This window comes from Thermobia domestica, chromosome 9 (genome assembly GCF_964235325.1).
Source record: "Thermobia domestica chromosome 9, izTheDome1.hap1.1, whole genome shotgun sequence".
NCBI classification, from domain to species: Eukaryota; Metazoa; Arthropoda; class Insecta; order Zygentoma; family Lepismatidae; genus Thermobia; species Thermobia domestica.
In genome coordinates, this window is record NC_137462.1 from 56,617,675 (window position 1) to 56,631,694 (window position 14,020).

At 36.2% G+C, this 14,020-nt stretch overlaps 1 protein-coding gene across 4 annotated transcripts in view; it reads left to right on the forward strand.

Annotated features, from left to right (window-relative positions):
- Window positions 1-14,020, forward strand: part of LOC145694672 (uncharacterized) — a 176,380-nt gene that overhangs the window by 108,238 nt on the left and 54,122 nt on the right. The window contains exon 7 of one of the 4 annotated variants that reach the window (XM_081771165.1): window positions 9,722-10,627. The exons of the other annotated variants lie outside the window; for them this stretch is intronic. Within the exon in view, the coding sequence (XP_081627291.1) occupies window positions 9,722-9,944 (223 nt within the window). The 3' untranslated portion in view covers window positions 9,945-10,627. Of the gene's footprint in view, window positions 1-9,721; window positions 10,628-14,020 lie in introns of those variants that run through there. 4 annotated transcript variants of the gene reach the window in all.

Consider the following 14,020-nt stretch of genomic DNA (forward strand, 5'->3'; position numbering starts at 1 on the left):
CCACGGACTTCGAACGGATACTAAGAAACACCACGCACATTGTTTGTTCTTTCGTCGGCAGCCGTTCCGCGTAGGGTATCTTAATCTTAAATGTGGCAACTCATCTCTGTTGATAGTTGTGTTGGGGGGTGGGTAGTGTGTGTAGTCTGAAAAATAGTGTTGCAAAGTTGATAACATTTCACTACGTTGACGGAGTGATGAGGATAGGGTAAATGTGCCAGTCCTCGACCACCTAACTCATTTTTTTATGGTCCTTAATCGTTTTTCACTCAATGGAACAACTTAGGAGGATGCAAGTAGCTCACATATGTTCCTAAAACTATTTTATCTATACTTTATCCGAAACTGAGATAACTTATGCCATTTATGTAATATTAGTCGGAAGAACACCAGTAACTGATTTCTTTTAGTGTTCGACCATTTTTCGTTAATGTTCGACCGCCTACTGTTTAGTCATCGACCACTACTCGGTTAATGTGCTTTTAATTACAGTATGAAGGCTAAAGAATAACTTTACCAACCTAATAGCATCTGTAGGTCTTACATCATTAGTTTTTCAGGTATCACTTCGCATTTTCGCACAATAGTTGCTGAGAATAAGTAATTTTGTGATAGTTTTGTCAAGAAAGGGACCATCAAATTTATTTAAGGTTCAGTGGAATGCAGCACCAAACATGCTTCGTCTTCTCTGGGTTGAAGGGGTATAAACCCCATCTTCTAAATTCGTTTTTAATTATTAATTGTGTTGCTACCTTGTATATCACTCTTTTAATTAGTGGCGCAGAAATAACACGTGTAACATTTTACTCAGTTTCCATGTAGAACTCTCGAAAACGACTTGAACACTGATACGTCGCAGGGTTGAAGAATATGTGTGCTGTTTGGTGGAAGGCAGTAGAGTACTATAGCATGGCTGGAACAAAATTCGTTGACTTCCATTGCCAAGCGAGTCTTGTGGCCGTCGATTAGCAGAAGGACTGGTTTCTTAATAGAGGGATCATTCACCCATTTTAGGAAGCCGTTTGCTATTCATTCGTAGTGTTTCACTTCGCATCCAGCCGCTATCTGACCTGACCTGCCTATGAAAATCTCTGAAGAAACTGCACTGATAACGTCCTTTGGAAGATCTCTTACAGGTATACGACCATCGGGGATACAATATTTCTCTTGCTGCGGAAAAAGTGCAAAGCAGTGTTAATGTTTCTTTCTCGTTGCCCATCACCTCGTACATATTTTTCCCACGCTTTGGACCCCAACGCTTTTCTTGATTTGTGACACAGTTAAAAGCTGGATTCATCAGAATTAAATATTCGCTCAGAATCATTTGGAATACCACATTGTCCCGTTTCTTTCAAGTATTTCTCAAGCTCCTAAAACCACAAGCGAATGTTTCCCTCGTTTACAGCATATCGCGTTTTGTTCCAAGTTCAGGAACACTTTTTGTGGGTGTCTGCTCAAGTAAGTGTAGTACGAGGTTTCACCAGCTCGATTGTCTTTGAACGGCGTTTTGCGTTTTTCTGAATCGACAACACTGTTCAGAAGATCGTATTTCTTCTGTAGAAAGCCCTTTTGCTCATATTAAGGAGCCAGTTTGCTAATTCCTCTTCTCCTTTCTGTGTTAGGTATGGTTCTGGATCTATTTTTCGCTTTTTGGACTGTGACCATGAAATTTATCCATCAGCGTTACCCGAGGAATTCCGTAGATTACTGATGCCTTTCGTATGGAGAGTTTTTTTTTTTTTTTCGACAAGCCTCCAGAGCTTTTAGTAGATCCTCGTTTGAATAAGCTGACAGGTTAAGCTTATGCCTACTCACTCATTATCTCTGAAAGAAACAAAAATTCTTAAGGACACGCAAGGAAAACAGATGTAGTCCAGACGTAAGCTGATAGTTGCTATTCCACTAACAATATTTGAATGCGTTCCACGACGAAGCGAGAATAGTGTAGTTCACTATTAAACGAATTAGACCAAATATAATAAATTTATTATTGAAATGAAATATCATACCGTAACAGTGCCGTTAATTTTCCATGAAAATGTTGGGAAACTACATGAATATTCAGTTATTTGAATTTATTTAATGGCCTTTAGGCATCTACGGTTCCGACCGGGATAGGGTGGGGGAGAGGATGTTGGAAGTTAGACGGCCAGGGCCTATTTTGAAGATACCATCCCAGCATTTGCCTGATATGACTGAGGAAAAACCCGAAAAAACTCAGTCAAGATGGTCGACCGCTGGGATCGAACCGAGGACCTTCCGAATGCTAAGTTCGAAATGCGAAAGTTCGTCTCAGCCGAGACATTAAGCCTGAATGCTTCTCGAGCCAATTGGAGGTAATCCAATCCTGACAGGGACACGAACACAGAAATATCGAGGACAATTAAAAATACCCTTGCTCTTGAGAGGGATTCGAACCCTCAATGGATTGCCTCTTCACCATTATCACTGAGCCACGGCAATTAGGTGAATATTCATGTATTAACGGTAAGACTCAACAGATGATTATACAAATGTAAATTGATCACTGAATTAATGTTTGAATCAAGAAATTCTGCGAGAAAATACAAACGCAAAGCATGGCCGGACACTGAGAAAGAAACAACTAATCTTCGACCAGTACAAATGCATTACGAAAAGTAGTGGTCGAACACTAGTAAATGTTTTCGTATTCCATTATAACTTCAGAATTGGTAACTAGGAACTCATTTCATGCAGATGAATCGAAAATTAGTCGTTATTGATATTTCTACAATTTTTTAGTACTCGACCAGCCTGTGGTCGAACACTAGTTAACAAAGAATATTTCATAAGTCAGTGTCCGACCACTACATTTTATTTATTTATTCTTCATACCTGACAGTTATCACTAAAATTTAATTACTAAAATGTGCTCTACAGTTCCATGTAACAGAATAATAGATGCATTTCTTACTTGGTGAGATAAAACTATGGAAGAGCACGAAAAACAGGGCGCTGTCGTTTCTATTTGCAACAGATTAAAGTTTTCGAAAATTCAGTGCGTCTTCCGTAGGCATACATTTGATTGGCTATTACCGAATGCATGTGCAATATATTTTGACAGTATCTTTGTGATTGGTTCAGAATAAGCTGCAATTCAATTATAACGGAAAAGCATGCTTTTTCATCGGAAAATAAGCCTAATATATGGTTTTAAAGTGAAAAGTGGTCGGCAACTAGGGGGTGGTCGAAGACTGGCACAACCACCCTACGTACTACAATATTATAAAGCAAATTTACTCTGAATTTCAGAACATATTTGCAGCATTGTGTGTCTTTTAAGAAAACATGGCTTTTACAAATAATCTTTAAGAATCGAAAAAAGATTCTCGATTATTTTCAACAACTATTTTAATTTCTACTACATACAGTATGAGGCATTTCAAATAGTAAGAACAAACTCAACATCTGGCCAACTTTTTTATTTACCCAAAGAATAATAATCATAACACAAATTTCAACAACAATAATAACTAAGTAAAACAAGAACGTTTTGTAGAGTTCTTCATTGTGAAGAAAGTTTAAAATGCGTCTTTCCCAAAGTAACTCTTTGTTGAGTTCACCATTATTACCCGGAATGTTTCTTATGTTTTAAAATATTGTATATTGAGCATGTATTGAACACTAACGAACTTCCTGATACAGCCTGAGACTCCAATTTATACTGAAAACAGAAACAATCTATAACAATATAAGACGAAATTGAAGGAAGCTGACCAGTGGCTGCACTGAAAAATATCATTTATTTGTTTGATGTAACTTGAAGAAAGCATCTGGAGAAACCTCGGACAGGATAAATAGTCTTCGGATTTGTACCTGGGACCATCACATTAAGAAAGAAGATCGCTAACACTAGCCTATATTTTTGATTGATTTTTAATTTGATGTTTAGCGTCTCTTTCAGCAGCGAGACAATATGGGACGTGGACCTACAGGTTAACGAGGAATCCGAACTACGATAACCGCTTAGGCACGAGGTAGCTACTACCCTACATTTCATTTGTTCGATAAGCATTTTCCTTTTTAAAATCTCAGGTTTTCCTTGCATTCCTGCGAGTATCATGTTTCCAAGCAGGTTTTCTAAAGGGAATTCGAAGGAACGAACAAAATCTCGTATAATTATTACATTTCTATTCTGAAATAAGGATTCATATGCTCTGATATATATATATTGCTAACCTTCCGCGTTCGGTGTCTATATTTTGGGGGATGAAATTGAACGCACGAAAGTCACCTTCCGTTCACCTAGAATGAATGGGAATATCGAAGTAAACATTAACTATGCGAGAGGTAATAATTTGTATGAAATAATAACTCAATTTTAACTATTAATTTGTTTATGTATTTTTAATTCGTGTGTAAGTTCTTGTGTATTGGGTTGGATGTTAATATCGGGTATTTCATTTCTACCAGATCGAATACGGCATTTCTAAACATTGAATCGCTGACAACAGATTTAGAAAGTAACACATACCTCCAATGTTCCTTGTGGTCCTTGGAATGATGATCAGCTCCTCTACGGCAATCCCAGATGGTTTGTGTGACAGATGGACTTAGTCTCCTGGGCGTCGTGGGTGAATCTCACGAACAGCAAGTTGGACTTATTTACGTGTTCACAGTACCGACGACAAAATATGAATTCACCGACTTCAATGTTAACTAATCATTTTCATACTTGACTTTTCTTGGTATTGGTAAATGTATAAGTTCATACTCTTAGTATGCAACTGCGCGACTCCGCGCTCCGAAGTTACTCCGTTCTGAATCTCTCAATTACTCTCCGGAATCCGCTCTCCTGAATTCACTCTCCTCCATTCACTCTCGAGACCTTACATCATTGGGTTTTTGTTGACTTCCTCAAATCTGGAATCTGCCTTCTCAACATGACGTCAGAAGCGTGTTCTCTTTCTGCTCCAGGAAACTTTTCAGTTTACACATTGTTGTTCAACGACTGCAATCCCTAGAATGCCTGTGTCCGCGATACTTGGCAATTCTGACATACCCAAAATTGTGTCTGTGTTAACAAACATTTTACAAACTTCATGACATTAGATTTCTGTAATTCTTTCCAGTAACGCATAATTTAGTTTTTGTTCTCATTTTTAACAATTAGAATAATCTGCCAAATTGTAGTTTCCTTAATGCCAATGTTATATAATTGTTTCATAAATTAAATGCAATGCCAAGCTTTTATGTAATCTGTTTTGTTGTTCGTTTCTTTCTTAACTCTGTTTTGCTGAATGTTATTTTATAAATTAATATCACAAATTTATTTGTACATGAAAAGATAAAATCAAAAATAGAAAATTAAATAAAATAAAATAATCAAATATATGCGTACTGCCACAATATATATATATATATATATATATATATATATATATATATATATATATATATATATATATATCTTATTATTTTAATAAAAATCATATTTTCGTTGTGAGTGCAGATTGTGGGTAATCCTTTATCATGTAGGACATTCTTTCATTTTACAAAAACAATAAAACACAGAGTGGAAGATAGGTAGGTACACAGAAACACGAAATTCAAATCAACTTAAATCTTAAATTACTATAAACACAGGGTCTTTATTTTGACATAACAAAATTCTATTGTTCGCAAAATTATTCAGTTGTTGTGTAATATACACTTACTTAAATAACTATTCCAGAGAAGCAATATACTCCATCGTGGTTAAATGATTGTCTTTTCACATTGTTTTAATAGGTAATGTGTTGACTCCTTAAGGGAGCTTATGTTTTTAATCCTAAGTTAAGCTGCCTGATAATACTCGCTTGCCTTCCCTTGCTATAACGCTCGCCCAGTTCCTTCTCTGGCTAGAAAACATCTTGTTGAACGATACTAAGTGAAAATAAAAAGTTACCTATAGATTAAGAGGGTTAAAAAAATTAGGAATCAGTTTTATTCATAACTCACTGTAGAACACCCTCGTGTCTATGTGGATAGTGTACGCGCCTGTGGCGCGGGAGACCCTGGTTCGAATCCCGGCAGGAGCTCATGTGGTTCGGATCCCAAGTTAAGCTGCAAGTCCACGTTTCACATACTCTTGCTGCTAAAACGGACGCTAAACTCAAATATAAAAAAATCATATCATAACCAATTGTATCTGTATTCATTATATATACATCTTATTGTTCAGCCGACAAGGAAAAGGATATATTTCTCGAGTACGACTCGACTATGAAAGGGAAAGGAATAACATGAACACAAGAAAATTAAACATTTTTTCTTCGAGACTATATGAAAAGAGGTGTGTATGTCACATAAATTGATGCTAGAATCTTCCTACAAACTACATTCATCGTCCGTTTTAAAAGCATCGAAGTCTACATTATTTATTTCCGTAATTTCTCCGGGCGAAAATACGCCACTATCATAAGAACCACGACTAAGCAAACTACAAGAAGGATGTTGAAACAACCATACACACTTCCACTGGCTAATAGAAAAAGGAAAGCAAAAATAGCTACATGTTTTTGCCTTTTGAATACTCATATCTTTTTGCTAATATATACACTTGACACAGTATGTTTTTTTTTTTTAAATCTACGCAATACGTGACCTGTACGCATGAAGATGAAAAATATTCATAAAAAAGTAAACAGAAAGGACTAGTTGTATGCTGCTGCTGTTTTCTAACAGTCAATTCCTTGTTCAACTGCCGGAACTGACCTTGATAGGCACGCCTTTTAACAAGAGGGAAACTATAATTACCCATAGATCTCTTGCAGCTATACAGCGAGCTGGGTGCGTTCTGTGTCACTCCCTCTCTGCCCCAGGCTGTGTTTGCGATAATATTGTTTGCTTTTTATGCTTTGGGGTAAGGGATAAGACATCCTTGCACATCTTGTGAGAGTGGGAGGGAGTAACATAAAATGAACGAAAGACGACCGATGTTTCGATCAGTGGCGTATACTGGTTTGAAGGCATGGGCTACAACTGACCTTGTATATTATTATTATTATTATTAATGTTAATAAAAGTAATATAATAATAATAATAATAATCAAAACTTGCGTAACAATGAACAAAAACTGGTTGATGTGTTTTGTTTGAACTTTGGTTAGAGACCATTAATGTTTTCATGAAATTCCATCATACATTTGCGCAGTGAAATTCTCGTGGATTGCATTCGTAAAATATTTTTTTTTACCAATGTCACTTCCCTCAAGAGTCGCCTCTGTTACTGACGTTGGTTGTCATTTCGTACCAATCTTCGCAAAAATTTGAGTATACTAACGTAACGCAAAAATACAGTCATTATAGCCTAATTGTTATATTTATTATCGCTATCTAATCGCAAATTTTTGCGTTGTGTTAACAAACGATTCTCGGGCCCTTTTGTTGCGAAGATCTTGTGACCCGGGCCCTTTCAATGAGGGACGTTTTAATTCGGGCCCTTTTGTTGCGGAGAACTTTTGACCCGGAGCCTTTTGACGCTGGGCCGTTTGACTCGGGCCCTTTGACGCAGGGCCTTTTTACTCGGGACCCTTTTGACCCGGCTCTTTTTATGAGGGGCGCTTTGATTCGGCCTTTTTTGACTCGGGTTCCTTTTAACCCGGACCCGTTTGACGCAGGGCCTTTTGACTTGGGTCCTTTTGTCGTGGGACCCTTTTAGAGGGGCGTTTTGATTCGAACTCTTTTGACCAATCCCTTTGTCGCGGGGCCGTTTTGACTCGGGTCCTTTTGTAGCGGATTCCCTTTTGACTCAGGCCCTTTTGTAGCGGATCCCCTTTTGACTCGGGCCTTTTTATGAGGGGCGTTTTGATTCGGGCCCTTTGTTGCGGAGACCTTTTGACCCAGACAGTTTTGACGTGGTTCCGTTTTGACTCGGGCCCTTTAGTAGCGGGGCCCCTTTTGACCGGAGTCGTTTTGACTCAGGCCTTTCTGTCTTTGCCCTTTTGTCTGGCCCTTCTGACATGGAATCATATATATAAAGCAGCCGCTGAAACACCTGGGGCAGGGTGCCTGGGGGAGTATGAGTAAATTGATGATCGATCGATCCAGGGCGCAGCAAAATTAGTTACACCACTGTTCATATATCTTTCTATTTTCTCGACATCATGTCTGGAGATGAATGTTCTGACTAATACGCTACAGCGGCGAAAGACGATATACGCTATCAATGATAAATGCTATGACTTTTAACAATATATATAGGGAATAAAACGAAAAAACTCTATATCGGTCTTTTGCCCCCCCCTCCCCCCGTTGGTAAAACCCTGCAGGCATTAGTGATTATGATGTTGCTTATTTACTGTATTATATTGTTCTATACACGGAATAAATACTTCTGTGTTTTATATAACAATAAGAACCTTATTTACATTTATTACGGTCCTTGCTTTACGACAGCGAAACATATTCACGTTCAGCGTAATCATTTTCCATTCTCGAATAATTACAGTAAGGCGAATGAAATAATTCACGTTCAGATTTAGGACTTAGAAAAGTGTCCTGCGAACATGTCTTAGTAAATTTCTGAGGAGTGAAAAGAGCTAGTAGCAGTAATTAGCTCAGTCAGTCCCTATAGTCCCTTAGTGAATTACATAAATCTTACAGATGTTGTATCTCTTTCTTTCTCTTCTCTCTACATCTTGTCTGGAGATTAATGTTTGGACAAATAGGCTACAGAGGCAATTTAAGAAAAGATGATCTAAGCTATCAGTGACAGATGTTGTGGTGTTTAATTTAACATATAAGGCAATAAATTGAAAAACGGAGAATACGAATCTTTTCAGAGATGACAGTGCACTGAAGCTTCAAATCTGTTCATTACTCCCTTTTAATAGAAATTAGTAAATAGTGTAGATTTTTCAAATGTGTTTATGATTTCACAGATTTCATGGTTATTATGGTTATTAATGAAATTCAAAAAATCCTGCCTCACCGTTTTATTCGAGGTAGGATTATGCAAGGTAAGAATCTCGCCTAAAATGGTGTACATTCTTATCTTAGAAAAATATGTTGTTCAGAAGCCTTTACGAGACACGGGATTGAACCAGTTTAGTATCTAACTAAAGTACTGCGGTAACGAGAAACTGGAAAATATAAATAAATAGACTTAAGAGAAAATTAACGGACTTCAAGAACGCACTAAAAAGCAGTATTTTTTTTAAATATTGGACTTGAACAGAAACGCTAGAAAGTAGGAAATAATTAAAACGCTAAAAAGAAGATAATAATAAAGCAGTTAAAAGCACAAATAATTCATTGTCGTTATATATAAATTGGAAGTCTGTGCCGAAGCAAACAAATTAATGGCTCCTAAAATCAACATGAAAATAATTTCTTATTAGCTATTATTTTGTTTGCTTGCTTTCGACACTTTCTCTACATAATGGTAATGAATTGTTTTGTGCTTTTAAGTGTTTTAATATTACCTTTTTTTCACTTTTATTAGTTACTACTGTTTCACACTTTCGTTGAAGTCTGTTAATACTGTCCCCGAAAAGAATTTTTATAACAATATCTCTCTCCTCAATGATTCCCCCCAAAAATGGATCCCGAATGAAACAAGTTGAAGAGATGAGCCATCAGGAATGAAAGAAGGCTTTAATATGTATTACATTTAGTAAAGAAAACACTTTGTATGTATAATCTTCCCTTTTTACAAAATACAATGTAATTTTAAAACTATAGTATCATATATTATTCAGTGTATATTCTTTTTCAGAATTGAAGACAAAATTCCAGAAATATGGAACTGGAAAGAAGGTTGTACTGTCTGTGGAGAGAAGTTTAAAAAAGTTAGAAATTGGAAGAGTCATATGATTAAGAAGCATAATATGGAGGGATTTAAATGCCCACACTGTCCTAGGAGTTTCTCTGAAAATTATCTTTTGAATCGACATTTAAAATTACATTCAGACTCACGTACCAGAGATTTTGCTAGATAATTTCCTGGTCATAAAATCCATCACAACCAAAGTTTCTTTTCTTGCGAAGTTTGTGGGAAAGACGTGAGAACACGATTTTTTTCACAACATATGAAGAACCACACTAAACCAAAAGAATGCAAAGAATGTGAAGTTTGTGGTGCAAAGCTGTCCAGCATTGCTACTCTTAAACTTCATATGACAACACACACAGGTGAACAGCCGTTTGTATGTGAGATTTGTGGTCGAAAGTTTGCTCGTGACTACAATCTGACAACACACCTAAAACTGCACAAAGGAGTTCGTAAAATTGTGTGTGCTTTATGTGGAAAGAGATTTGCTCAAAAGTGGAATTTGCGAACACATATGAGGTCATGTCAGAAGAATTCTATTGTAGCAGTGGCGTCATGATATATCTGAGCACGTTGATAATCATGTTCGCGTTGAAACATTATAATTGTAAGATTTGATATGTATTTTTTTACATTTACTAGTAACAGTTATGTGCAAATCCATTCTATGGAAAATTTAAAGAAGATTAATTTTATACTTTCGATGGTAATTCGCTGCTTGTTTACAGATTTAAATAAATGAACATTTGCATTAGGAAATTTACAAAGGAATCATATTTACATATTGTATTTGCTCTAGTGTTGAACCATGTTCCTAGCAAGTAAGTTAGAATACTAATAAATAACATAAAATCCTTGCGAATGAAATTTAGAGTGTGAGAACCCAGAATCTGTGTGTACGGCCTATCATGCCAGCTCATTAACTATAAGGTTCCTGGTTTCCATCCCAATCAGCCACATATCCGCCTCCTCCTTGAGATAAATGCTTAAATCGGTAATTATAGTTTTTTTGATCATATTTTTAGAAATCCAGTTTTACTATCATACAAATGATGGGACACACTTTAAATACAAAAACATGGAGTTGTAATAATAAGTTTTAGTGCAAACTGTGATGAATACATATGTGATGTACAGGAGTTTTCCACACTACATTAAGATTTCAAGTCAGGTCCTTTAGGTAGCCACCATTACAACGAGTACATTGTTGGGCTTTGTTTTTAAGCTGCAGAATGGTGCGTGGAAGCGTATCAATTGGAATGGCTGCCATTTTCCTTCTAATTTCTTCCTGTAGTGCATTCATCCGCAATCCTCTTCTACTCGTGGCATAGCATAAATTATTCATGATTTAATGCGTCACAGCAAAATGCTATCCCCGAAAAACACTATTATATATTGTGTGACACTATTAATATGAAAGTGTATTGTAATTCATCTTTATTATTATTATTATTATTATTATTATTATTATTATTATTATTATTATTATTATTATTATTAAACACGAAATGGAGTCCTGCATTTATTAATAACTAGCAGCGTTCACCCCGCTTCGCTGGGGTCACCCCGGAACGCAATAAACTTTGTTACTTAGATAATTTTTACTTTTTCGCTTTCAAGTGATATGATAAAAACCATAGAAGATTGGAGTAAATGTTAACATTATATCGCCTGTCATTTATGTTAACCCGCCGAGTGACACGGTCATGTGGGTTGCATATAAATACGGTTAGATTTAGCTATGATGAGCTAACAAAGGATTTGTACGTTATGGACACTTGAATGGTCAATTATCTCAAGACACTGGTAATTGAAAATTAAAGTGATATGATAAAAACCATCTAGGGTCCAAATCTTAATAACCCCCCAAAAATGAAAGAAATTGGTTCAGCCGTATTAGCGTGATGAGCTAACAAAGGATTTGTACGTTCTCTTTTATATATATAGATTTGTTAAATGAATTTAAGCGTTTTGCGGCAAATAAAGGCAATAGATTTAAGCTCCATATATAAAGTTATTCTGTGTAGAAAATAAACATTTCTGTTACTATTTAAGTAAATAATTTTACTCACAGCTTTAATATGATAGTTTTGCCTGCTTAACTGCACATGCGCAACTCACCCGTGAAGTATCGTTGAAAATACAGGTCTCATTTATTCATCGACGGATTTGAGTCTTTTCCTCTTAGCCGCTTTAATTTCAGTCAACGTCGAGAAGCCCAGTACAAAAAATATATAGTTGAAAATGGCAATAACACATTAACTGTCATATTGGAGGTCACTTCTTATTGTCAACCAAAACGTGTCTAAAGAAACTCAGAGAAGTTTCAATTTCAGTGTTTTGTCGGCTTTTAAATTTGCGAGTTCTTGTGTATTTGATGGAAGATGTTTTAAACTCACAATGAACCCAGTCGAAATGTTGAACATTACCTGAAATAAAATAAGCGATTGATACTTGGTGTTACAATATTGATAGTAGATTTTAGAATAGATTGAAGATTAGCTTAAGAATTGATTTCAGGGGACCAGTGATGTTTTCAGGGATCAGCCGAGGGGGATTTCTCCCCGATAACCATAACTTCCCTCAAGACCACATAACCTATCGTGCTCAATGTGGATTGCCAGTATTTTCGTTAGTAATAAGTTTCATTCCCAGCATATTGAAATTTGCCACACCAGGAAAAAAAAAAAAAAAAAAAAACTTCTGAAATCATCACTGATGGGAAAAATTCATTCAACAGTTATACATATTTCATCGTGAAAAATGTTATTCTAACGTCTTTTACATCCTTTTCCCTGTTGGTGTTTGCCTACATTTCCCAGTTAACATAGGTCAAGTTGAGGAGCGCTACCATCCTTTTTTTCCACGTATGATCTAACGGGGTGTAGGACAAAAGCCCACCAGAGCTTTTGTGAGAGCGGACGAAAGCCCACCAGTGCTTTTGTGTATGCGGAAAAAAGCCAACAGGAGCTTTCGTATAAGCTGACGAAAATACAAATAAAAGACAAATGATTGGGATAGCCATCCATAGTAGAAACTATGCATGCAGATACTAGACGTGAAAGAAATACGTAATATTTCGTTTCTGCGGAAAAACAGTTTGAAGGGACCCAAGCCCCTTCCGAAGTATTTTAAAAAATGCTTGAAATACTCAAAAAGACACAAACAATTTGCAGAAAAAGACGTATGCACATACTAGATATACAAGTAAGATGTAGGTATTCGTGGTTACACTATTCTTAATCTGCATCAATCACATACCTGGCCACTACTGCTCCCGGTTCATCCAGTACTTCCATAATCTATGCCCCGTACTCTGATAGTTCCGTCGATAAAGGTGGTAGACAAGAATTCACAATAAACTTGTCAACGAAATAACGACAAGTTCACCATGAATGCCAATCACCCTTTAATATTTTAATACGTTACAAACAACATTACAATATACCCTTGCATCAGACACTTTTTCTATCATTACACATACAAATTATTACATGATCATCCAGTTGTCAAACTATTTACAATATCGCATAATACCAAAACAAACTAATGTAAGTACAATTTGTAAAATATACACACTTACAAATTATTTACAAATATACTCAAATTATTTACAATCTTATATCCTAAAATTTTATATAAATTTACAATTTTATATTAATTTAAAATTTTATATCATAGTATACAGCATAAGGCATACTCACTTGTCAAGTTATTTGTAACCTTACATTCTCAAATCTAATTTTGTGAGCAACAGCTTTTAAGAAGCTCGGCACATCACGTTTGCCATCTTTCAATTCACTACATAAATCAAATAACCGCATCCATTTTCACCGTTTCTCTTTTCCTCCTCTTTTTAGGATACAACCCGCGCTCAGCTTGAACAATATGAGTTACTTCAATACTTTGTTCTTTCCTTATATTAGAGGAGAGTTACCAAAGAGTACGCACGCCCTAAGAGCGCGCAGCGCCAATTATACTGAAGTGGTAACACATAGAATTATTATTGCTACGCTGTTTGATGCGTCTTTGTGTGAGTCTTGATACGAAGAAAACAGAGGTTAACGCAGCGTTTCCCAACCTTTTTCAACTTGCGGCACACTATGGGTGTAACTTGAATTCTCGCGGCACAATTATAGATTTTACTATATTTAAATATAAAATACCATGGTATATTTTTCTGTGATTACTGATCTCCTCACGGAGAAGAAAGCTCGATCACTGGTTTTCTACCATGGTAAATCC